The sequence below is a fragment of the Xenopus laevis genome, chromosome 4L (genome assembly GCF_017654675.1).
Source record: "Xenopus laevis strain J_2021 chromosome 4L, Xenopus_laevis_v10.1, whole genome shotgun sequence".
Lineage (NCBI taxonomy): Eukaryota > Metazoa > Chordata > Amphibia > Anura > Pipidae > Xenopus > Xenopus laevis.
In genome coordinates this window covers 75,051,361-75,075,876 of record NC_054377.1, presented here as the reverse complement: position 1 = coordinate 75,075,876, position 24,516 = coordinate 75,051,361, and the positions used below count along the sequence as shown (strand labels likewise).

At 37.4% G+C, this 24,516-nt stretch overlaps 1 protein-coding gene across 1 annotated transcript in view; it reads right to left on the bottom strand.

Moving 5' to 3' along the window:
- Nucleotides 1-472: 472 nt before the first annotated feature.
- The window catches only part of usp33.L (ubiquitin specific peptidase 33 L homeolog), a 37,699-nt gene continuing 13,655 nt past the window's right edge, over nt 473-24,516 (bottom strand). The window contains exons 7-24 of the mRNA XM_018258183.2: nt 23,722-23,791; nt 23,525-23,638; nt 22,889-22,967; nt 21,968-22,382; nt 21,571-21,699; nt 20,701-20,813; nt 17,470-17,642; nt 17,289-17,359; nt 15,868-15,901; nt 15,594-15,639; nt 15,207-15,387; nt 14,147-14,273; nt 12,015-12,181; nt 9,088-9,169; nt 7,900-8,008; nt 4,696-4,798; nt 3,684-3,752; nt 473-1,533 (exon numbers count right to left, since the gene is read on the bottom strand). Of these exons, the coding sequence (XP_018113672.1) occupies nt 1,376-1,533; nt 3,684-3,752; nt 4,696-4,798; nt 7,900-8,008; nt 9,088-9,169; nt 12,015-12,181; nt 14,147-14,273; nt 15,207-15,387; nt 15,594-15,639; nt 15,868-15,901; nt 17,289-17,359; nt 17,470-17,642; nt 20,701-20,813; nt 21,571-21,699; nt 21,968-22,382; nt 22,889-22,967; nt 23,525-23,638; nt 23,722-23,791 (2,240 nt within the window). The 3' untranslated portion in view covers nt 473-1,375. The remainder of the gene's footprint in view (nt 1,534-3,683; nt 3,753-4,695; nt 4,799-7,899; nt 8,009-9,087; nt 9,170-12,014; nt 12,182-14,146; nt 14,274-15,206; nt 15,388-15,593; nt 15,640-15,867; nt 15,902-17,288; nt 17,360-17,469; nt 17,643-20,700; nt 20,814-21,570; nt 21,700-21,967; nt 22,383-22,888; nt 22,968-23,524; nt 23,639-23,721; nt 23,792-24,516) is intronic.

Genomic DNA, 24,516 nt, shown 5'->3' with positions numbered 1-24,516 from the left:
AGTGCTTGATGTACACAGTGCGGATCAGAGATGTGTGATATAGGCCTCTGTGCTTTTGTACTGCGGTTTCCTAAAAACATTTGCCAACCTTTCACGGTATCCTACTGATTAACCCACAAGCTGAACAGACAGATAATGTACAACTAACCATATGCAGGGATGGCCGAATGCTAAGGTTTCATTTATTCAGACCATCAGAACCAATGTCAGGTCTGCATCTGCTCATGAGTCATCCACCTGCTAACAAGGTGCATCAAAAAAGTACACTTATGTTTAATGAGTGCAAGTGCAATCTGGTAGAATTGCAGAATGGTTGGAACTGACCTTCATTTTGACTTACATTCTCAAATTCGTTCAGCTTATTCGAAATGTGCCTGGCCTATTCTGGACATATACAACCCGCTTTATCCCTGTTTTTGGGGCAAGCTGTACATGAAACTAATTTAATGCATTTATACAGACAGCACATTAATCATTTTATACTTTTAATAAAAGATGCAACAGGCCTTAGGAATTCCACAACAAAAACCAGACTGTACCTGAGTCAATTTAAAAGTAAATTAGCAGGAATTATTTGCACCCTTTAGCATTCATGATGTTGCAGAATACCTAACATTTACCTAACAGCTCAGATAGGAGTTTTAGTTCTGCAACAGCTGAATTGTAAAAGGCTTCCAATTGTTTAATTTATACAAAAATATTATTTAAAAGCAAAATCCGTAAGTGCCTGCTGTGATCCCACACCAACTTTTTAAAAAGTATTTTACACTAATTTTTCCGTGACTTGCACAACATGGTTGTCACTGTAGCTTTTAAAGAAAAACTCTTGATAAGTTTGCCATAAAAATAAAATAAGGATCTTCATCCCTGCAGCGGGAAGAATAAAAGATAAGTGCAGCGGGTTACAGATCAGGGATGCTAAACATGATAAAATCAGTTTTCTACATACAATCACATAATAAGTTAAGATTTCGGTTTCGTATCCAGTAGTCTGGGCGGATCTTACAAACGACAAAATCTATTAAGTGCAGAGTCGACCACTTTACGTGGCACCCAACAGCCATTCACAGGTTAACTACCACATATTATTTACATTAAAGGTTTACAGCGTGATTAAAAAGTAAATAAATCCATAGGTTTATACAGGTGATCTGAAATAAAACTCTCAGCTTATTCCCTGCTAGTTTAAAATTGGAAAAAAAGACAGACATTTAAAATCACAGCAAAATTATGTATCTCAAGGAATGCTTTGCAATGAAGAAACAAAATAACCATTCGAGTACCAGATGGCAGCAATGCATTGCACAGCAATGGCTGGATGGAAATGTATCTGGAGCCCAAATGGTTACACAAACCCAACCATAGGATTTAACATCTATACATTGCGAGTCTCCACATCAATCTTCTCTTCTGAGTGTCCCCCTTCTGATTCTGCAAACGTAACATTTTGTCTCAAAGTGATCTCAGGCCCCCCACCATAGATGGACTGCAGGAAATGCCAAGTTTCTTCTGATATCTGCCCAGAATCTGCTCCTAAAGCAAAAAAATAAGTCTATTTAAACTCTGAAATTAATCCGGATACATTAGGAAAACAGTGACAACTTAAAAGTGAGCAAGCTCTACACAAACAAGTGCCCCATTATAGCAGTCAATCATTTTAATGCTCATGGTATCCATAGTGTACTTATTTATATAAAGCTGTTGAACTCTGTTTAGATGGCTCATTGTTAATGCATGATATCATGCTGAAACACTATTTAAACATTCAAGAAGAGTTGCCTAGATCCCTTTCCTAACCTGAACCACAAACTCAAAACATTGTCTATATTTGTATAAAGCAGAGTTATTTTGATTTCCCGAATTAAAAATGTACAATTTGATATTTACCCCAAATATATGCAATTCATTTTAGGTACAGGTATGGGATCCATTATCCAGAAGCCAGTTATCCAGAAAGATTCAAATTACGAGAAGGAGTCTCCCTTGGACTCCATTTTAATGTATGTATGTATAACTTTATTTGTAAAGCACTGTTAAGGAGCGGCACAGGGAAGGCAAATCATATGATAAATATATACTAGGCTAATGTTCTAGTGCTCCAAAAGGTTTTTTTCTTGACAAGATTGAGAGAGGATTCCTTATGGTGGAATTCAGGGATGGAATTCCAGAGGTAAGGAGCAGCAAGATAGAAGGGTTTGAGATAACAGGTGGCAGTGGATGTGGATGACGTGAAGAGAAGGTGGCTCTGAGAAGAGTAGAGAAGACGACCAGGAATGTATAGCAAGACAAGGGCAGAGAAAAAAAAACCCCTATCCCCCCTACCTTACATAGACCCCCCCTTCCTCCTCCACTTAGCCGTGCAGGGCAGTGAAACAGTGCACTACATGCAAGTTGAGGAAGGTTGGCGGGTCCAATTGTTCTGGGCAGCCCCTTCTTGTGATGCCGCCAGTCTGCCCCAGTCCTGAATGATGTCTCTACACATCCCTCCTTCCTCCTGTGACGTTTCTGCAAATACCCTACCTACCCGATATCATTGGAGGGGGGCTCAGGCATAAATATTGCTGGCAAATATCAGAGCGGGATGAGTGTGGGTTAGAGTAAGTGCAGGTTAAAGAATTTCTAACCCGCACATCACTAAGAAGCAGCATTGTAGATCCTTTCCTTATTCCATAAAAAAAATTTGTATATAAAAAGTATTATACAAATTTTGATGTAAAAAAAAAAAAAAAAAAAAAAAAAACACATTAGAAGAGCCGTCTAACCAACTACATGTATTTGTCCACAACAAAAATGGTAACAACACAATATGACAACTGCTACTAAGGGGTCATGCTACATTTTGTTGCCAGTGCAGATGTCTTTGCATTTGTCAGTGAGCATTGCAAGTACCGTATATACTCGAGTATAAGCCGAGTTTTTTCAGCCCTCGGCTTATACTTGGGTCAAGCGCAAAAACGGTCGCCGGCGCCCAAGAATATTCACCGGCATCCAAAAACGAGACGCCGGCACCTCCAATGGGAGCAGAAACCCTACATTTTTTGATTGAAACTTACCAGAAGCTGCTGCATTTCTCACCCTAGGCTTATACTCGAGTCAATAAGCTTTCCCAGTTTTTTTTTTTTTGGAGGTAAAATTAGGTACCTCGGCTTATACTCGAGTATATACAGTAGTACTGCAGAGCTCTGGCATGACTAATAAGAAATTGCATACAAAGAAAATAGAGAACCACACACTTAAATGTGAACTATTGTGAAAATGTAAATTTAATGTAACCTTCATCACACATCCTGACAAAGGGAGGGTTAATTCCTCCGAAAACGTTGATGCACAGGTGGTCCCAATAAAAGGGGTACGCTCCCCCAACTGCAACAAATATTGTGTCTCTGTGATTCTCTTAAAAAATCATTTAACTTCATCACACGGCCATTTTCTAAATATGATAAATTAAATGTCTGAAATAATCAAGTTTATTTTCACACTCCCCTTCTCAGCAACTCTTTTCATTCTCTCTTTATGAAGTAGTTGGGAGTCTGATTCTGATTGACAGTTATACAGTTTTGAGGGGGGGGGGGGGTCATTTTCACAATAGTTTGGGCTGATCTGTTAATCACATCTCATAATATAAAATAAATTCCTACTCCAAGTGCAAGGCTTGTCTATTGTCAATAACAAGCTCATCTTACCTTGCCTGAGAGTTATATGTCCACATTTGGCAGCACCTATTTTTGTGTTGTCGATAGGGCCAGGGGGATCTACAAAGAGGTCATGCAAACGAAAAATAAACAAACCAATAAACTTTCAGTCACATTTACAACACTAACTTCTACCACTTTATTTTATATAATAAACATTTATAGGGACTCACTTGTGACAATGCATTTTTATGGGGTTGTTCACCTTTGAATTAACTTTTAATATGATGTTTTCATTTTTATTATTTATTTTGGTATTTAAGGAATTTTTTGCTATTTAGTCAGCAGCTCTCCAGTTTGTAATGTCAGCAATCTGGTCGCTAGGGTCCACATTACCCTAGTAACCACACATTGATTTGAATAAGAGACTGGAATATGAATAGGAGAGGGCCTAAATAGAAAGATGAGTAATAAAAAGTAGCAATAACAATAAATGTGTAGTCTTACAGAGTTTTAGATGGGTCAGTGACCGCTATTTGAAAGCTGGAAAAAGTCAGAAGAAGGCAAATAATTCAAAAACTAGGGGGGGGGGGGGGGGAAATGAAGACCAATTGAAAAGTTGCTTAGAATTAGCTTTTCTATAACATACCAAAAGTTATCTTAAAGTTGAATCACCCCCTTAAAGATAGGCTACTTGTATATGCAAAGATGATGTTTGAACGTGTGCAATGATTACTCACAACTTCAATTGATTATTTTATGTTATTGAAGCTGTGGCTAGTGCATTATTCTACTAGTTTAAATTATATCAACAAGTAAATACTTCTCGAATTATCTGTAAGGTCATGGTACAGGATGTATATGCATCTTAGGATCTGTAAGCTCTATGCAAGTGAGTTATCCCATGCTTCTCTGTAACATTTGTAGGAAGTAGAACAACATTTTTGCGTGTTCAGCTTTCTATCCTCCTTTGTGTATCAAAGCAAATGTGTTTCAAGTAGTAAGATAATAAGGGTCTTATCTGTTCTCCTTTCATCATCTCTTCCGGCTACACTTTACTTACCGCTATCTTTGCTCTTGACAAATCCTTCCCACTCTCTGAACCACTGCATGCTGATGCAATAAATAACAGCTGGTGATTCCTCTTCCTGAAAGGCCTTGTTTAGCTACAACAGTGAAAGGCAACAAGGGGTTACAGATGAATATAAAACATGCCACTAATATGAAGACAACTTCTGAAAGATTTTGAAGAATACAGGGCTATTCATCTTAAGAGGCAGTGCCAATCGGTCAAGCAATTGTCATATAAATTTATAGATTACAATTTCAGGTCACTTGGCATACTTTTAAGATACAGTAAAACCCCCATTTTGCATTTTTCAAGGGAACCAGAGAAAAATTGTGTTAAAGCACATTATTCTTCAAGTGCTCAAAGAATAAAAGGTCAGGATTAAGTTTACTTTTAAATACAATATTAAGGGGCAGATTTACATAGGGTCGAATATCGAGGGTTAATTAACCTTTGATATTCCACTGCAGAAGTTAAATCCTTCGACTTTGAATAACGAAGTCGAAGGATTTACCGCAATTAGTTCGATCGAACGAAAAATTGAACGATTCGAAGGATTTTAATCCATCAATCGAACAAATTTTCTTCGACCAGAAAATTGTTACAAAGCCTATGGGGACTTTGCACCTCTGTAGGTTTTACTTGCCGAAGTAGGGGGTTGAAGTTTTTTTTAAAGAGACAGTACTTCGACTATCGAATGGTCAAATAGTCGAACGTTTTTTAGTTCGAATCGTTCGATCCGAAGGTCGAAGTAGCCAATTCGATGGTCGAAGTAGCCAAAAAAATCATTCGAAATGCGAACTTTTTTTTATTCTATTCCTTCACTCGAACTAAGTAAATGTGCCCCTAAATGTGGTAAAAGGGGTTGTTCACCTTCCAAAACTTTTTTCAGTTCAGTTTTTTTTCAGGATTGTTAGCCAGAAATAAAAAATAAAGACTTTTTCAGTTGTGTCCCATGTTTTATTTTTTGCAGAATTTAAGTTATGAATTTAATGTTCCTGTCTGGTGTTTCAGTCTGCCAGCTCAGTGATCCAGGTACAGATTCTGAACTATTACAATATGCTACATTGATTGATATATTTCCCAGGAGAATCTATTAGCAACTATTGTATCAATTGTAACAATTGAAGTTTAACAGAAGTTAAACTTCAATATTAGAAAAACAAATCAAAGTTCATTGAAAAAGAAAATCTTTACTTCCGGTGCAAAACAAATGATCTGAAAAAGAGTGTTGGAAGTTAAACATCCCCTTTAATAACAAAATAGCTTCTTTGTTAGTCAGTTTGGCTTTTCATTCTACTGCACATGCGCTCCCGTGCCAAGAAAGAAGAGGGAGAAGGAAGCCAATCACTGATAGGAGCACTGGCCCGGGGTGTCCGGTAAGTATATACAATCACTTGGGGGTACCTAACTTTTGGCACCAAGTAAATACGCCTTTCCTTCTTCTTTAAGCATTGCAGAATTTATGTTACACTATGGGGGACACGTGAAAGGTCTCTCTGACAGTCACATGCAACAAGCTAAAGCAATAAGTGATTTGTGCATGACTGAATGAGATGCAATCTAATTAGAACTGACTATTTACAGATAAAATCATGCAGATGGCAAAATGCATATGGCAAAATATGCATTTGGTTAGTATTTTAAACCTCGTAATTTCAATAATAACTTTAACATAGGACAAACACCCATTATTTGAAACAACATATGGGAAAACATGTAAAACAAGGAAAAGCATTAGAAATTGGAGGGAGCACAACAAAAAAAAAACAAAAAAAACCAAAATGCAGGAATCTGCGGTATGTAAAATTGAGGTTTCGCTGTACTTGAAAATGTGCCACACCTGAAATATTCCAGTGTGCCACAGAACTTATTGTGATTTAGAAAAACTATTTTGCTACTATAATGTGCAACATTTCATTTTTCTTCTAATTGTCTTAGTTATTACGTTGATCAATAGCAACAGGAGCTTTAGTCCTAACTGGGCATGCTCCCTTAGCTTTCAAAATGTACAACAGAGCTGAACAGTAAAAGATTATTATTCCATTCTGCCTAGGCCTATGGCATGGACAGCGAAAGGGAAGATAATATTATGTAAAGTGTTAATAAGAACACTGAGAAATTATACATTTTTACACGTAGGATATATGTACTCTAATGAGTGCACTTCCCTTCCTAATACACTTTCAAGATTGAAATTTAAATTGCTATCAGGTTATTCGTGTCACTGACCTTAAAGGGATACTGTCATAGGAAAACATGTTTTTTTCCAAAACGCATCCGTTAATAGTGCTGATCCAGCAGACTTCTGCACTAAAATTTGTTTCTCAAAAGAGCTTTGAGAAGATTTTTTTAGATTCAATTTTGAAATCTGGCATGAGGCTAGACATTTTGTCAGTTTCCCAGCTGCCCTAGTCATGTGACTTGTGCTCTGATAGACGTCAGTCACTCTATTGCTGCACTGCAATTTGTGTGAGATCACCCCCAGCAGCCTAACAACAGAACAATGGGAAGGTAACCAGATAGCAGCTCACTAATACAAGATAACAGCTCCCTGGTAGATCTAAGAACAGCACTCAAAAGTAAAAATCCAGCTCCCACTGTGTAATATTCAGTTACACTGAATAGGAGGAATAACAACCTTCCAGAAAGCAGTTTCATCCTAAAGTGTTGGCTCTATCTGAAAGCACATGGCCAGGCAAAATGACCTGAGATGGCTGCATACACACCAGTATTATAAATCTTAAAAAAAAAAAAAAAAACCTTGCTGGTTCAGGAATTAAATGTTATATTGTAGAGTGAATTATTTGCAATGTCAACAGTGTAATTTAGAAATAAAAACTACACCATAAAAATTGTGACAGAATCCCTTTAAAAGCCAGAAGACTGCTGCCTTGTAGTGAAGGTGAAAGTTGACATGTGCAGATCAAAATGTTAAATTATTAAAAAACAATAAAAAAAGAAGGCTAATTGTGACCTGTCTTAAGAAGACCAGTGTAAACATTTAAATTAAACTTAAATCACCCCTTTCATCCTGTTCCTGACAATGCCATATGTGCCGTGTCGGCAAGCAAAGTGACGGCCTGCCAACAGTATAGAATGTATTTTTTCAGGTCTACAATGTGCCCGTAACCTGCCAAAACTGCCAACAGGGAAAGGCTTAAAAAGATATATAAAAGAGTAAGAGAAAGCAAATACCCGAATGAAAGTTTCAAGCTCCATTTTCCGTCTCTTTTCCATTTTCTCCATTTCTGTTTGGCAGGTGTAGCAAACATAGAGGTGATTGACAGCTGGCCCACCACCATATCTACATCATAAAAAAAATGTATCAGAACACATGGTAAAAAAAAAAAAAAATTAAACTATTGTATATATATAATTCTTTCTATGACTACAACATTAGTGATGATGTTCCCAGTGTTTGTAAATAAGCCTAGTTCAGCTCACTTTTAACTGCTTCTGGATAAGTGTTCCTATCGTCAGTAGCAATAGTGTGAGCACTGTGTAAAAAAAAAATCACTTACAGCCTAGCCTACCACTCTTTTCTTCAAATGTACTGAATAAAAGTGCTTTCTACAACATTCAACATCATGCAAGATGGAAGCAGAACTAAGCTGGACAGCAACAAACCAATTCTCTGTTACAGATTGGCTCTCATGTCTCCTGTTGTGACAGGGTGATAGAAATTAGTACAGTGGCATGGAGCAAGAGTCACCCCAAATGAGTATGGCTTGTGGCTCCAAATGCATCACCATGGCAATCGCAGACTTTATATTAAAAAAAGCAGAACAGTGTTTTTTTCCCCTCAAAAGAGTGAATGAAGTGCAGCACTAAAGATTAACAAAAAAAACAAAAAAAAACCTAAAAGGGATTTAAACCCCAAAATATGAATTATTGTAAACATACTTAGAGTGGTCTTCTTTAACAAATTTACATTCAATTTTGGTTTAAAGTAGTTTTTGAGATTTTGCCTGTTTTATACTTCAGGCTTGGCTTAACAGTTTCCTTTCCAGGTCCTGAGTGAGAGCATCTGTCTATGCTCTGGATTCTGTTAACCCTAGGGTTGCAGACTCCAAGTTGAGACAAAAGCCTGGTATGAGCATGTTAAAATACAAATCTCAGAAACTCTGCACCCTGATTAATTTTTGGGGTAAGATCCCTTTTAAGACAAAATATTTACTTGGTGGCTGGAAGTGGACAGGCTACACTTGTGCAAATGCATGCAACAGTCTTCCAACATGGTATCTGTGTGCATATAGCTGCCTAATGTTCTGCTTTTTTACACTAAGCACACTGCATTATAAATGAGCCGTGTTGAATAATCATGACAAGTTTACCTGTCAAATACAACTTAGAAACAGAATGTACTATGACTAAAGACATTACCTGCCATATAAATGATCCCATATGTTCTGAGGAAGCATGACGACAAGATCTTCTATAAAGCTTGCCTTACGTGGAGGAACGCCTACAGTAAAAAAATATCATTGATAGTAAAATTATTACTTTGTTATGTAAAGTAAAAGAAGCTTTTACTTTTAATGAACCGAATCCAAATTCAATGGAACCTGAAAAATGTGCTAGTACTCGATTCCATACATCTGATGGCATTTTTGGAGCCCCCGATGGGATCTTATTTAGAGTTAATGTCATCACACTAAGCCCCTGTTTACAGTTTCTATTCTCTATATTCATATGTACAATTCATCTGTTTAAAGGACACCTATCACCCAAAAACTGTTCCTCCCCTACTAATACAGCCCATACTCAAATTGGGGAAATAGTTCTTTCCAAAACAAAATCCCCAAATCTATATCACTTTAATTTTGTCTAGAAAATATAAAACTTCTAAAATTCTGATAAGAGCACCTCTTAAAAATAAACAAGTGGTTCACCCCTTTAAGTTAACTTTACAGAACAGCAACTTTTCAATTGGGCTTCATTACTTTTTTTTTATATAATTTTTGACTGATTTGCTATTGACTCTTTTCAGCTTTCTAATGGGGTCACTGACCCCATCTAAAAACCAAATGCTTTGTAAGGCTACAAATGTATTGCTATTGCTACTTTTTATTACTAATCTTTCTTTTCAGGCCCTCTTCTATTCATATCCCAGTCTCTTATTCAAATCAGTGCATGGTTGCTAGGGTAATCCTAGGAACCAGATTGATGAAGTTGCAAACTGGAGAGCTGCTGAATAAAAAGCTAAAGAACTCAAAAACCACAAATAATAAAAAATGAAAACCAATTGCAAATTGTTTCAGAATATCTGTCTCTTCATCAAACAAAAATGAATTTAAAGTTATACAGATCTATATAACATCATAATAAAAAAAAAACATCTCCAGTTTTCTGGAGCATTAAAGTCGCAAGACATTAAAGTTCCCTTATTGCAGAATATGTTTTCCCCCACCTGAGGTGTTGGCTAACAGAGCACAAACTCTGAATTGGGAAAACAATCATGTTTTTTTTCCCTTTAAAAATAGCCCATGTTGTGTGCGATGCCTCATGTTGCATAATTGTAATCATTATGTGAGTTCATGTGCCTCAACCTGGCTGCTTGCCTTGAGAGCAGGCTTCCTGGTGCGGAGGAAAAAGATATTTTTGTGATACGTGTCCTAGCCCCCATGCTACTTTATCGAGGGGCTGCCATATTTGTGCAGCGGTAGTGCGTTAGCATTTAAAACTCTGACAGGTTGGCAAAACAGTCAGGTTTAAGAACTTCAAGTAACAATGACTGACAAAAGCAGACCCATCAGCGAAAAACAATCAATATGATCTATAGGCAACTTTTAATGTACATTAATATTTTGAAGAGTAGTTTTTTAGTGTCTGTATCACTTTAAAGGTTCAAATTAGGTTTAGCCAAATACTCCATCAAATTGAAATCCTGTGAAAAGTACTAGGATTCAGCTGAATCCTAAAGAAAAACCTAGTATTTCTGGAATATACTGCTTGGGCATGCGAACTGTGGCTCAGCCACTATAAGAATCTCCCATAACACTTATACTAATACTTTAAAGAAAAGGGTAAGTGTAAGACATGGTATACATGTTTTTGTCTTTCACAGTAGAATTAAATCACATGTCAACATTCCTAAGTTTATTACTTTAAAGGAATTGTTGACCTTCCAAACACTTTCAGTTTAGTTGTTTTCCGATTGTTCTCCAGAAATAAAGACTTTTTTTTTCAATTGCTTTTAATTTTTTACCCTTTTTCCAAATTCTAAGTGTAAAGTTGAATGTCCCTGTCTCTGGTGTTTGAGTCTGGCAGCTCAGTAATTCAGGTGCAGACTCTAAACTGTTACAATTTTGCAACATTTCTCAGTCCATCTCTGTAGTATTAGCAACTATTGTATCAATTCTAACAACTGCCTGTGATAAAACCCAGAAATTCTGCTCAGCAGGGACAAAGATAAGAAATGTATGAACTAAATGTATAAATTTAGAACAGTTTACAGGGTCAGCGACCCCCCTCTCAGAGCTGCTATGGAAGGTGAAAAGGGACACTGTACACTTTAATATTAGAAAAACTGTCACACGTAGAAAATACAAAGTGATTGGAAAAAGTCTATTTCTGGTGATCTATCTGAAACCAACTGAACTGATAAAGTGTTGGAAGGTGAACAAACCCTTTAAAGGGGTTGTTCACCTTTAAATGAACTTTTAGAGTAGAGAAAGATATTCTGAGACAATTTGCAATTGGTTTTCATTTTTTATTGTTGGTTTTTGAGCTATTTAGCTTTTCATTCAGCAGCTCTCCAGTTTGCAGTTTCAGCAATCTAATTGCTAGGGACTAAATCACCCTAGCAACCAGGTATTGATTTGAATAAGAGGGTTTTTTTCCCCACAGGTTGATTTCTCCTTTAAGGGACATAACTGGTCAGTGAGTTTGCAATTGATCCTTAGCATTCAGCTCAGATTCAAAAGCAAATAGTTATGACCCATGTGGCTCCCCCTCAAGTCACTTATTGGTTACTGCCTGGTAACCAATCAGTGGAAACCAAGAGAGCTGAAAAGCAGAAAGTAGTGTTCTGGCTATTATGTTAGACATTCAGTCACTCCAGCCATTATACATGACATTTTTGGCTAACTAACTATATTAGAAACATGATTTTATTTTGCACAGCCTATCTATTTACCCAGTTTTTATTTTTACACTGAACAATTTTGTTGTGGATATACAGAATGGCCTCATACCTTACCACACTCAAAAATACTTACATAAAGCTTGTAGAAATTACTATAAAACTGTACATTGGTTGTGCTCAGTTTAACAATAAAGTTAGAAAAGTCCAGAAAGTATATACTTACCACCATGAATGCAAAGAAAATCATTGTTTGATATGGGGCCTGGCTCTGCAAATGTCTTAAATTTATTGAGCCATTGTCGTGAAATATAGAACTGTAGGAGGCTTGGTTCCATGTTTAATAAACAAGATACTCGTCTCCTTTCTTTCTGAGCTTCCTCACTAGCTTTCCTGTGAAGTAAAATAAAATGCAACCATGAGAATAGCTGCATATGGCAGTACATCCTGCAAACATTTCAGACTTAGTACAAAAAGACAGAATTTTAACTGTGGCAATTAAACAAACCATTATCATATAGTCTGCCTGGCTTTGGAACTGTTCAGGTGCCTCTATGTCTTTACACAGTGCTGTATATCTGTTTGCAGAAAACAACTCATGTTGTTACATAACTGTCATGGCAGCACCCATATGAAAGAAACGCTTTGAGAAGTAAGTAGCACTTCTGCCCCACAGCACTGGTGTCATAAGCTTATTTGCGGACAATAATATACAATACTTTGGAAATATCTGAATATTTGGTTGCAGCAGATTGTTGTCCTGCATAAGAAATGTATTCTAGATTACTTAGTTAAAGGAGAAGGAAATTCCCTGGGCGCAAAAACCCTCCCCTGTGTTGCCCCCCCTCCCCCCTGGCCTACCTGTCCCGCCGGGCAAATGCCCCTAACTTGTTACTCACTCCTCTAGCAAGGTCCTGTCCACGGAGCTCACAGGCGCCATCTTCTCCCAAGCGGTCTTCTTCCTGCTTTGATCAGCGTTTTTGGCGCATGCGCAGTAGGAGCATTTCCAGGTACAGATCTACTGCGCATGTGCCAAAAGTCACTAAGTTTTCCGACATTTCGTGACATTCGGCACATGCGCAGTAGATCCGTACAGATTATAATAATTGTAGTCAACATACAGAATGATACTTACTTAGTACATGATATTTTTATTATGGTGTGTCTGATCACACTTATTTGTGCCTGTGTCTATATTTATGTTCTTAGGATTACTGGAACTGTTTGTTACGAGGCAATAATTCTGCTGTATAAATTAGGGCTGCTTAGGAGATGACGCATAGCCACCTCCGAGGATAAATATACATACATAGAAGATTGCAGAAGGCACTCACTGATCTACGACCACGATAAGTAAATTGAAAAGAATACATGCGCGTATAATTGACTTCATTTGTGCACAAAAAATTCTCATTTACTTATAAGCCTGGTCGTAGATCTGAGTATCTGCTGCAATCTTCTGATAAATATTTTAAGGCCATAAAGTCCCCTGATGGGTGGGAGGCATAGCAGTGGAAGTGGTATGGGAGGTGGTAGAACAGATGCTGTCCTGACTCCAAACCATGTGAAGGGGATGGAGGCTGAAAAAACAGAACATTTTCTAGAACAGTGATCCCCAACCAGTAGCTCCTGAGCAGCATTACTCACCAATCCCATTGGATGTTGCTCCCATGGCCACAAAGCAGGTGCTAATATCTGAACTCCTGGTTTGGAGGCAAGTTTTGGTTGCATAAAAAACAGATGTACTGCCAAACAGATCCTCCTGTAGGCTGCCAGTACACATAGAAGCTACCAATGACCAATCACAGCACTTATTTTGAACCACCCAGGAACATTTTTCATGCTTACATTGGTCCCCAACTCTTTCTACATCTGAATGTTGCTCATGAAACAGTAAAAAAAAAATTCCTATAACTTTAATATTATTAAGTACATGGAAAGCTAATGGCACCGAGTGTCACTTTAGGTACCTCTCAAATGAATTTAACTACATACTTCCTTCATCTTCCCAGGGATCATGCATGTCAGGTCAAGCTTGATGCTTGTGCAGTTTTGAACTGACATCTACTCAAAAACTTGACAAGATGTGTCTTGATTAGCATCCTCCTGTGCAAATTGCTGAGTGGCTTGACTCTCGCCTAGAAAGAGGCTGGGTGATACAGTTTGAGTATAATTTAAGGGGCACTTTTTCTGTGTTCTGAGGTGTACCATACAATGGCAAATATTTTTAAAACCATATGTCCCCTTTAACATATGTCATTATAGGCACAAGAAAGTTGGCATCAGAACATCTACATTTTGCTTTGTATTGCATATCATCAATCCTCTGTTTTTTTGTATGAATAAAGTACACCTTACCTGTAGAAGAGTACATATGCTTCTGCATTCTGCACAGTGGCTTCAGACACCTCAGTGACACTCTGGTCATCAAATTCATACCATAGGTTATTGAGATTATTGCGGCAGTATGCTATGTAATGGCCACCTAAAACATCAATGGATGTTGTATCAATGTATGGTTATGGTAAGAAAAGATTTATATAAAACTCTCAAGAAAACTTTACAATAATACTTTATAGTATTTATGTTTCCTCAGGTAAGTGGTGGAGAATTTGCTTATCAGTCTCATCATCAACAGAACTTACAAACTGTAAAAAATGGAATAATCATGTGGTATTATAACAAAAAGGTAATAAAAATCTTTGGTCCAAAAATCTGGTATTAAATAGAAATACCAAACCATCATAAATCTATTAATGTCTACTTGTGAGAGGCCTGTATAAGTATTTGTCTATAGCGCCAGGCACTGAATGTAGAAAACAAACAACAGATACAGGCATGTAAAGCCAAATTATGAGAAGAACAATGTGCAGCAAAACAATACAATATATATATTTTTTTTTTTAACAAATACTGTTTTTTAAAAAAAAAACTGTTACTGTGTGATGGTCCCTGTCTGCACACACACTACTGCTTAATGAGTACAATATTCTCTCCCAATGCCAATTAATGCAATTAACTCCTGATCTTGGTCATGGTACAGGAGAAATGCATTTCTAAATGTGATATTTTCTAAACACAGCTTAATGGTTGAAAATTTGAGGAGGCTCTCGAGTGCTGCAAAACAGAATATTGGTTTGCCTGTCCAAGGAGTTATGTTCTTTGTACTTTAAAGGTTTAGGTTTGGTTCACAGATAAGGATTTGACCAAATGTGAATTGTGCTGGGATTCTACATAATTCTGAACTAAACAATGCATTTAGTAAATACGTATCATATATGAACATGAGGGGATAGAACTAAAGAAGCACTTAGCTCAACTCCAGGGGAAAAAAAACTGGCAGAGGTTTCAGGTTTCCTACTGTAAAAAATATTTTTCTGCTTCATAAATGAAATACTGCATTTATAAAAATACTCACTGCTGGCAGTTCCATGGTGGCAGATTACAGACAAAAGATCATAGGTAACTATTTGACTTTGGTTGTCTTTAGCAAGGAATGGTTGAAGATCCAAACCCTCAAGAGGGAAGGACACATGTGTGCCAATTTTGGTGGAGAACATTAGTTCATGTCGAAAACGCTTGAGATGGATACATAAGATCTGTAATAATCAACACTGAATTTTAAAAAACAGGTAACATGAAAGCTTTATTTAAAATAAAAAACAATAAAAAGTAAATGACCTGGAATTGCAGTTGGAGAATTTTTTTTTTGCATTTTTACAAAACACAAAAACAGGTAAAATTTCTTGATTGCTACAGTGTAATAACCAAGCACAATTAGATTTTGAAAATAGAATCAGCATACCTCTGGAAATCGCTGCACTTTGCAGAACTTGACCCCATTTCTTAACCTGTGGAAGCCAAGCAATAGAAGGTTCAATTGTTCACCCATACAAAGCTTTCACAACAAAGTATAAACAAAGTAAAGCTGGAGATACATAAAAGCTGCTGTTCCACCCCCCCCCCTGACAATTTGTGGCTTGTTTATAAGGCCTTCCAATGGGCTAACCCGATATTGCTTACATTTACAACTACTAGAACTTCTTAAAATGCTGAAAATCCTTAATGCAGAAACTTACTTTTTGCATTTTTCACAGCTGTACATGTTATCACCTGTGTAATACAGTAAAGAAATTAATTCTTTGGACATATGAATTTGCTGCATTATATATGGGCTCATGTAGGAAATAATACAGGAAATAGACTCCTGTATTATTTCCTACAATTCAAAAAATTACACTATGGCAGAATTCCCATGAATATAGGTAGAAGCAAACAGATAATGCATACACACCCAAAACTATGTATTCATACCTAGTGGATATACAACAGAAAAACCTCTGATTTAAAGGAGAACAAAACCCCCTTGCTAATAAAAAAACCCTACCCTCCATAGTCCCCCCTCCCTGCTCCCCCCCTCACAGGTGTTCACACAAGTAAATGCCCCATAGCTGGTAATTACCCCTCATTGCAGAGTTTTAAGTTAAGTAAGTTTTATAAGATAAGTATTGTCTGTGAGCTAAATAATAATGACTAAGCTCTGCAACACATATGACTGAGAATAGTAAGGAAAATAGGGGAAAACATCGCAATATTTCATCCTTCTATGGGAAACTGTAAGATACTTGAGTATAATATACCATGTTTAACTTTTCTATTTGGAAAAATATAAATACACGTAATTTTGCATGCAGATGTACTTTAGTGTTCAGCTGGCTGTATTACCATACATAAACCAAAATAGCACTGACAGATTTAAGTCACATGGAGATGTTTCCATGGTTTATAACAAGGCCAATCCCTATATCAAAATGTTACACAAATCTTAGTGATATGGAATCTCTGATGCTTTTAAACAATTATTGCTTGATTACATTTTAATCCAAAGTGGTTTGTTTAAAAAAAAAAATCTACATTATATATACTGGGGCTTTCTTGAATAAATCTTTGAATATCTACGCCAAATATAACATTTAGGTGGTTATTTACTAAATTCCGAATTTTAGAAAACAAAAAACAAAAAAAACAACAACAAATTTTTCGGAATTTTTGGAAGTCAATGGGAAAAGTCACAAAGATTTTTTGATCTGCTCTGGATTTCGTGCAATAATCCAAAATTTTCAGGCAAAAATCCGAAAAATTTGTATTTTTCACAATTTTTCCCAAACCTCCACAATTAATCAATCCTAACACCAAAGGAGAGTTGCATACATAGCTGCTATCTCAGACAGTAACTGAAACAGCTGTGCATAGTACACTGAGAATGAGGTAATAATTCTGAGCCCATAGAAATCCCCTAAAAGTAGCACAAAAGCAATAATAGAACAGGGTATGTCCCTTCCTTATTTGTAATATAACTATATAAACAACTGCTTTCCTGAGTATTATAAGAAGGTTCTGTCAATAGTTCATGCACTATTATCTAAACAACCTAGTAAACGCTGCTTCTTGGTAATGGTCTTTTTTAATACTATAGATGTAACACAGAAATATTACTCACCTTTAAGCTCATCCCTGGCAAAAAATGCAGCAAGGCAATCTTGCAGGGTGACCGTAGGTCCCCAAAACCAACTAAAAACAGAAGAGAGAAATTCTTTTTACAATCATTAGGTTTTACTTAATACAGTTGAATTTGTGTTTGTCCATAAAAATGCCTGAATTATATTGTTCATAATTCCTACCTTTTGAAATATTCCAGAAAAAAGGCAATCCATCCTTGGGGGGCATATGCTTCTCCACATGACCCTGCTTTTACCAGGGAGCTCTGGTGGCTTGAAGAGTGTAGCTTAGCAAGGTCTTCTTTACCTGGGATTGGCAGGGACAGGTCCTGGAAAGTTTCCAAAGTTACAGATACCTGATTTGGAAAAAACAGGAACATTGGCAAGTTAACTAGTTTGCTTTAAATGCAGGTCAAAGTTAAGATAGCATGATGACTACTATGCATTGGTGATGTCGGTCTACTGCACAGACTATTTTAAGGCATGTGTCCAACCAATTTTTAGATGCATTAATGCAGCAGTAGTCAAAATTCCTGCGAATCATGGTGGGTAACGTGAAAAAAATATTATAAAGAACACACTTGCTGGCATGTTTATCCAATGCCCAAAATTTCAATAAAATGCAGTACAAAAATATTTCCTAATCGTAGAAAACTACACAAAGGTTTTATTACAGCACTTAAGGCTATGAATGCTGATAAGATCCATACAAAACTATGGAGAATTGCTTTGTTTTAGCAGCTGTGATTTTGCTCTGCACAGGATGCCAGTGTTTCAAAGAGCTTTTCTTTTTTTTTTAATGAAAAATTGGCAGGAGCTTGTGTTTCCCTGAATGATTTTAAACAGGCAAGCTGAAAAGACTCCCTTGTTGGCCATGGCAACTCCAAACAGAGATTAGGCTGTTTAAAGTACTGTGTGTATATAAGCAGGGAGATTAAAGTTTACAGTTTAGCCTAAAATTCCAAATTATTTATACATTTCTTATGCATTCAGCAAAACACTATGGGCTGCACAGGATGTATTTTTGGGAAGCCTTTTCCAACACATACCTTTGATTAGTCAGCCCTCAAAAAAGCAACAAAGGACTTGTCACAAAAACATGTGTGCTACTGCCCTTCGCATATCTGCTGTACTTATATCTAATTTTTTTTTAGAGGGCTAACATTTGAAAGAGCTGGGCTATGGAAAATAAGAAACATCCTAGAAGCCCATGCTATATCTTGAGAGTATGTCCAGACTGTCTCTGCATTCCATTGTTCACAAGTAAACTGGTAGGGATACAGTACAGTACTTATGAGGTACATTGCAAAAGTAATTTCTCCATTGTCTGCTTGGGGGACACAGGGCCAGTGGGGTATATCTGGCACTACTAGGAGGTAGGACACAACATGAAGTAAAAGTAGCTCCTGTTCCTCTGGCTATACCCCTCAGCAGTGGGCAAGCCACGTCAGTTTTAGTTGTGTCCTCCGGAGGATAGGTTCATAAATTCACAAGCTGCATGTTCAATCTTTCTGACAACTTGAGATGCTCAGGACTCCTACAGCAAGTAGGTTGCCCACCTTTGACATCTTGCAACATGGAATTAGTCAACGGGGTCATTAGCGGTTTGCTCAGACCACCAGCCTAAACACCCTCTCCATTCCCATTCAGGAGGAGAGCCAGCTGCCGGGAGACATAAGAAAACAGGGGCCCTAACCCAGGGGAAGGGGAGTATATCCCCTGCCGCCAAGATCTGCACTAAAGCTCCGGGAGTTTGTTCCTTCACGCTGCTCTCCTTAAGACCCAAAAATTAGCGGACACAAACGAAGGAACCCCTTATACGGCCTGCACACTCTAAATCAGTGATCCCCAACCAGTAGCTCGTGAGCAACTCTCCAACCCCTTGGAGGTTGCTCTTAGGGTCTTCAAAGCAGGTGCTTATTTTTGAATTCCAAGCTTGAAAAAAAGTTTTAATTGCATAAAACTAAGTATAGTGCCAAGTAGAGCCTCTTGTAGGCTGCCAGTCCACATAGGGGCTACCAAATAGCGAATCATAGCCCTTATTTGGCACCCCCTTTACCTCTCCAAAGGGGAACTTTCCCAATGCTCAGATGTGCAGGGGGAGGAACCCACAATATTTTCCTCCGAGGCAGTGGACTATTTGTCTCAGTCTTAGAGACCCTTAATTTGCAAAAGGCAGGAGACAACACAGACACCTCTAAAGCACTTTATAAGCGCAACAGTAGGTAATCTCCAAGGTTTCCCTCTCATGCTCCGCTAGAGCAAATAGTTCTACAGAAATGGGACAAGTCCGAGAGATGGTTTCAGGCAAACTGTAAGTTCCTAAAACTCTACCCCTTTTCTTCTGACCTGGTAGAAAAATGGTCTGCACCACCGTCTGTGGATGCCCCAGTCTCCAGACTTTCCAAGAACACAGCCCTTCTTTTGCCTGATGCCTCTTCCTTCAGAGATCAGATGGACAAAAAATTGGAAGGTCTCAGTCGCTCCCTTTTTTCGGCATAGGAGAGCTTGCTCCGTCCAGTTTTAGCCATAGCCTGGGTTAGTAGGGCTATACAAGCTTGGACCGGATTCCTCCTACAAGCAATACTCGCAGGAGCACCACACCACAAACTCCCAGACCAAGGAGGCAAATTACATTTGTACGGCTTCCCTTGAAGCCGCACAAATAATCAGTAGGACATGAGCACTGTCAGAGGCAGCACTAGGATCCTTATGGATGAAGCTTTGGTCAGCAGACCTTTCATCAAAAAAGTCGCTGACTTCTCTCCCATTTAAAGGAAAGCTCCTCTTCGACCCCAATCTCGACAAGATCATCAGCCAAGCAACAGGGGGCAAGAGTACACTACTTCCTCAGCCTAAGGCTCACCCCTCATTTCGTAGGGAATTTTTTTTTGTTGTCCGTCACTAAATAAGACCGTCAGGACATCTTCACCACGACAATCATGTTCGTGTTGAGGACGCGTCGAAAACAAGCACAGATCTTTCTGGCAAGCCCTCATTTAGACCCGTCGACCAGCAGACCTCGGCATGAAGGGGGTCCTCCCCCGCTAGACCACATGCCATTAGGAGGAAGAACGAGACACTTCGCGGATACTTGGCTCACACTCACACGAGATACCCACAAAGTTTACAAACTCTAAAAACATAAAAAATTTGAACTGCAATATAACTTGTAATAATATGTAATTTCAGGTAAATATACCCTGAAAGCATTACAAAGTGAAATATATAAAATGTTCTAATGTTCACAAGATGATGTGGTTATCCAGGGTTGTTTTCTTATATGTAATTACTATAATGAAACAACGTATACATTTTGTAGAGGATTTGTTGTTTTACCATTATCTGTCCATTCACATTAAAAAAAGATTGTTATTTTAACAAATACATCTCGGTAAGATGAAGCAAACTTACTCTGTCACATGTTAGGCACTGAACAGAGCTCACTATTGTGCCATCAAAAATGTCTGATATTACACTGCGATATTTCTTCTGTTTTCTCTTTTTGGTCAGGCACAGGCCTGAAACTAGAACAAAAAACAAAATAAATGAACAGAAACAAAAATAAATGAATAAGATGCAAGACACTGAAAATACATTAAATAATTCACAGAGTAAAGGATCTTTGTATTGCACCCCACAGCCAGCAGCCATAAACCACATAACAAATACATTTCTTTACATTAATTTAAACTTTTTTCAGAGTGGCCTTCCTACTGTTGCATTTTTTGAATGCATTATGCAAAATTATTTGTAACCTTCACTCCAAAGCAGCATGCCTTACATGTGTTTTGCCCTAGGAGAACTGAATAAGGAAGTATCTGTCCTTGCATATGGCTCCATTTCATGGGAAGAAGCACAGTAACTACATGCGATGAAAGTACTTAAAGATCATTTAGGGCTTATGCCACCCTAATACTGTGATAATGTAAATTATCTACACCCTTTTAAATATGTATAATTATACATATTTTCTATATATTTTCATTAAAATATATTGGCATAATCTAATTTAAATAAAGGACTTTACCAAGAAACATGATTACATACAAAGTCTTATCATTCAAAACTGTATTATGAAATGGTTCCCTCTAACAGCCACATTATACAGATGAGAATAGGTTTGCTTTATAGGTATGCATGGGCTGCAAATTTTAGTTTGATGAATTTATATATAAAAAAAAAACAAAACAAAACTATTTTCTTTCTAAACTCAACAATAAGTTAAACTTAATCTGTAAATTCACACTCTTATTTTTTCACAGTTTTCTTTTAAAGGAATACCTTTTTTGTGACCCGCCCAAATGGCTCCAGGTTTTGGGGGACTACTTGAAAAGTGTGTAGTTGCTCCTTCATTTAGCAAGGGAGTTTGTGATGTAGACAGGTCGTTCATGTTGACTTCAGCAGTAAAGTCTGCAAATCAAGAAATATCAACAGTTACCTAGTATATCAGGCAACTGCATTTTTATATAGAAAACTTGTTTAGGAAATCAGCCTGCATCACTCCCTAAATAAAACTGAAGAATTAACTAATTTTGGTGACAATTCTTATTCTATTGAGGGAAGAAATTGGAGACACTTGTGGAAAATTTAGATAGAATGGTTGTGTTTCATGTGGGTTTTTTTTTTACATTTTATTTACATCCTTGGGTAAATACTTATGTATCTTCTGAAGGTGTACCTGCAACTTTGCTTTGGATCTGCACTTTGACAGTTTCTTGGTTGAGACATTCACTTTCTTCTATTGTGTTCTGAATGTTTTTCTCAAAATCCTGCAAGAAGTGGTTTTGGTTAAGGTTATTAGAAAATATTTTGCCCTTCCGCCAGGTTTTGGAAGTTTCCACTTCTTTATTCTCCTCTTGAATTAGCATAGTTGACTCTGTAAGTTCCTCCGATAGCTTACGACTTTCACTTTCTGCATGATCGCTGCTGGAACCTGAATCACAAGACTGGAAATCATTCTCGGACTGGCTTTTGTCCTCATCCAAAGTCTCTTCTATGACACCAGTCTGTACATCCTCTTCTACCTCTACAATCTGTTCCTTAAGCTCTTCATGTAAAACATCCATCAAACAGCGCAGGAATTCTTGAGCATCCTAATCAAAATATATAATGTTAAAAACAAATTCACGTTAAGGGATAGTGCCATTTTTGAGAAGGAACATTTCTGTTCTGTTTCCAAGTGATGCATAAGCAGTGTTTACTGTAGTTTAAAGATGCATGTAATCCAGGATTCAACCAGGATCCTGGTCAAATGTTTGTCACAGCCTGTTTAGGATTTTTTTTTTTTTATAGGTTAATGATCCTCACTGGCCACATCCCAGAGATTAATAGACAAACTCCACAACATAGAGCCAATTTGCCATAAAACACATCTGCTCAGCAATGTGTTAGGCACCCACAGCCCTTTATCAATACGGATTGCCAATAAAGGCTGTTTATAGAAATTAGAATTTGTGCTGTTCTATTAGGAAATCAAATTACTGTATGAAACACAGTAGTTGCTTTGGGTCTGCACCAGCAACTGCTTCTGCCACTATTTAGTTGCAGAGAAATACTGGTTCCTAAGATGATATGTATGGGGAAAAAAGTAATCTTTTACCTGCTGTGAGTATCCCCGAAATGTAGGATTTACAGACTTAATTCCCTGGAACAAATTAGTTGGAATAACAAAGCCTGGTCTGTAAAACAAAAAGAAACAGTTATAACTTAAATATAAAAGAAAGAATGCATCATGGGGCATTCATAAGCAAAATGATAGTCAGTCAGAAAACTGTGCACACCAAGTTGAAAACTGCTCAGGCACCAAAACACCAAGAATCTCCCCACTTGCAATGCCCAAAAGACCTTATGACAGCCACTTAAATGGCACCTGTATTAAAAATATGTTTCGACCACTGGTGGTGTGGGCGAATACAGTTGGGGGAATATATTTTTCTTTAAAAAAATGCCCCCTGCAAGTTAATTCTACATACTGACTAGTTGCTATTGGTTACTAGACAAGTAGCAAACATTAGATCAATGTTTACAATTGTGTGTACCAATCCATTCAATTCTTACAGAGTTTTGTCTAGGTGGACAGACCGAATTCTAAAAATGAAATCGATCTCCCAGTGTGTGACAGTTCATGGTAAAATAAAATCCAATACATTCCAAAATTCTGATGTTTTAGTAATTGTATTTTATTTTACAATGGTTTTAAAAATAAGATATGCACTTGAGCAGTTTGAGCTCATACCTGTTTTTATGCCATAATTCTGACATCAGTTTCTGGTAACTTTTACATAGTGCAGGTTTTTTATCTGTGCGAGCCAGTCCTCCACAGTCAAGGAAAAAATGCATTAGAGGAGGGCTGTCAACACAAAAACAAGTTTAATTTTGAGATTGCATCAAATACACTGCACTGTCACCAACAGCAAGGTACAGATCACTTACCAGTTGGACAATGCCTGTAAAGCTGCATTCATATAACAAGTGTTTCCAATGTTTTTTAATCCAGTTAGACCTGTCAACAAAGAAAACTGTAAATGGAAAATGTAGCAACACTGATCAATGGCTTTAGTCTTGTTCATAAGCAGAAAATCTCAGCTGTCAATCAAATATTGTCTGCCACTCCTCTATGCCATGGGCATAGAGGCGGGGCAGACAATTACTTTCACTTTCCATTCAGCAATTCACTGAGCTCCACATATTCCCGTTGTCTTTACCATTTAAATGTGTAGCCAGGGCATGGGGATGGACATCAGGTCCCCCATTCTGGTGCACAAACAAGATTCTGAGATGATGCAAGGCTTGCCTTAATAACAGTGTGCACAAAATGGCTACGTCCTGCTTGCTATAATTATGAATTCCCAGAGTGATGGAAAAAGATTCAAATAATTTATATAGTGTAATTAAAGTTCATTTTGCTTGACTAATGTGATAAAATAGGATTTTGAATAATGTTTTTGAGTGACGGGTCCCCTTTAAGACTATTGTTAGCTGGAGTATAGCCATCTGAGGTGCTAGGAATCAGAACCTCAGTAGTGCAAGGCAGAAGTGAGCTACCATGCTGCCATATTCAGTAGGTTTTATTTATTATGAAAATACTGACTAAAATCTGTAGAGAGAGAAAAAAAAAAAACATATTCCTTTATTTTGTAGTAAAATAAGCATAAGCTATATGAAAACAACAAGAGCAACAACTTTCAATAGGAATGATTTGAAAAAAACAAAAACAAAAGTTAATTA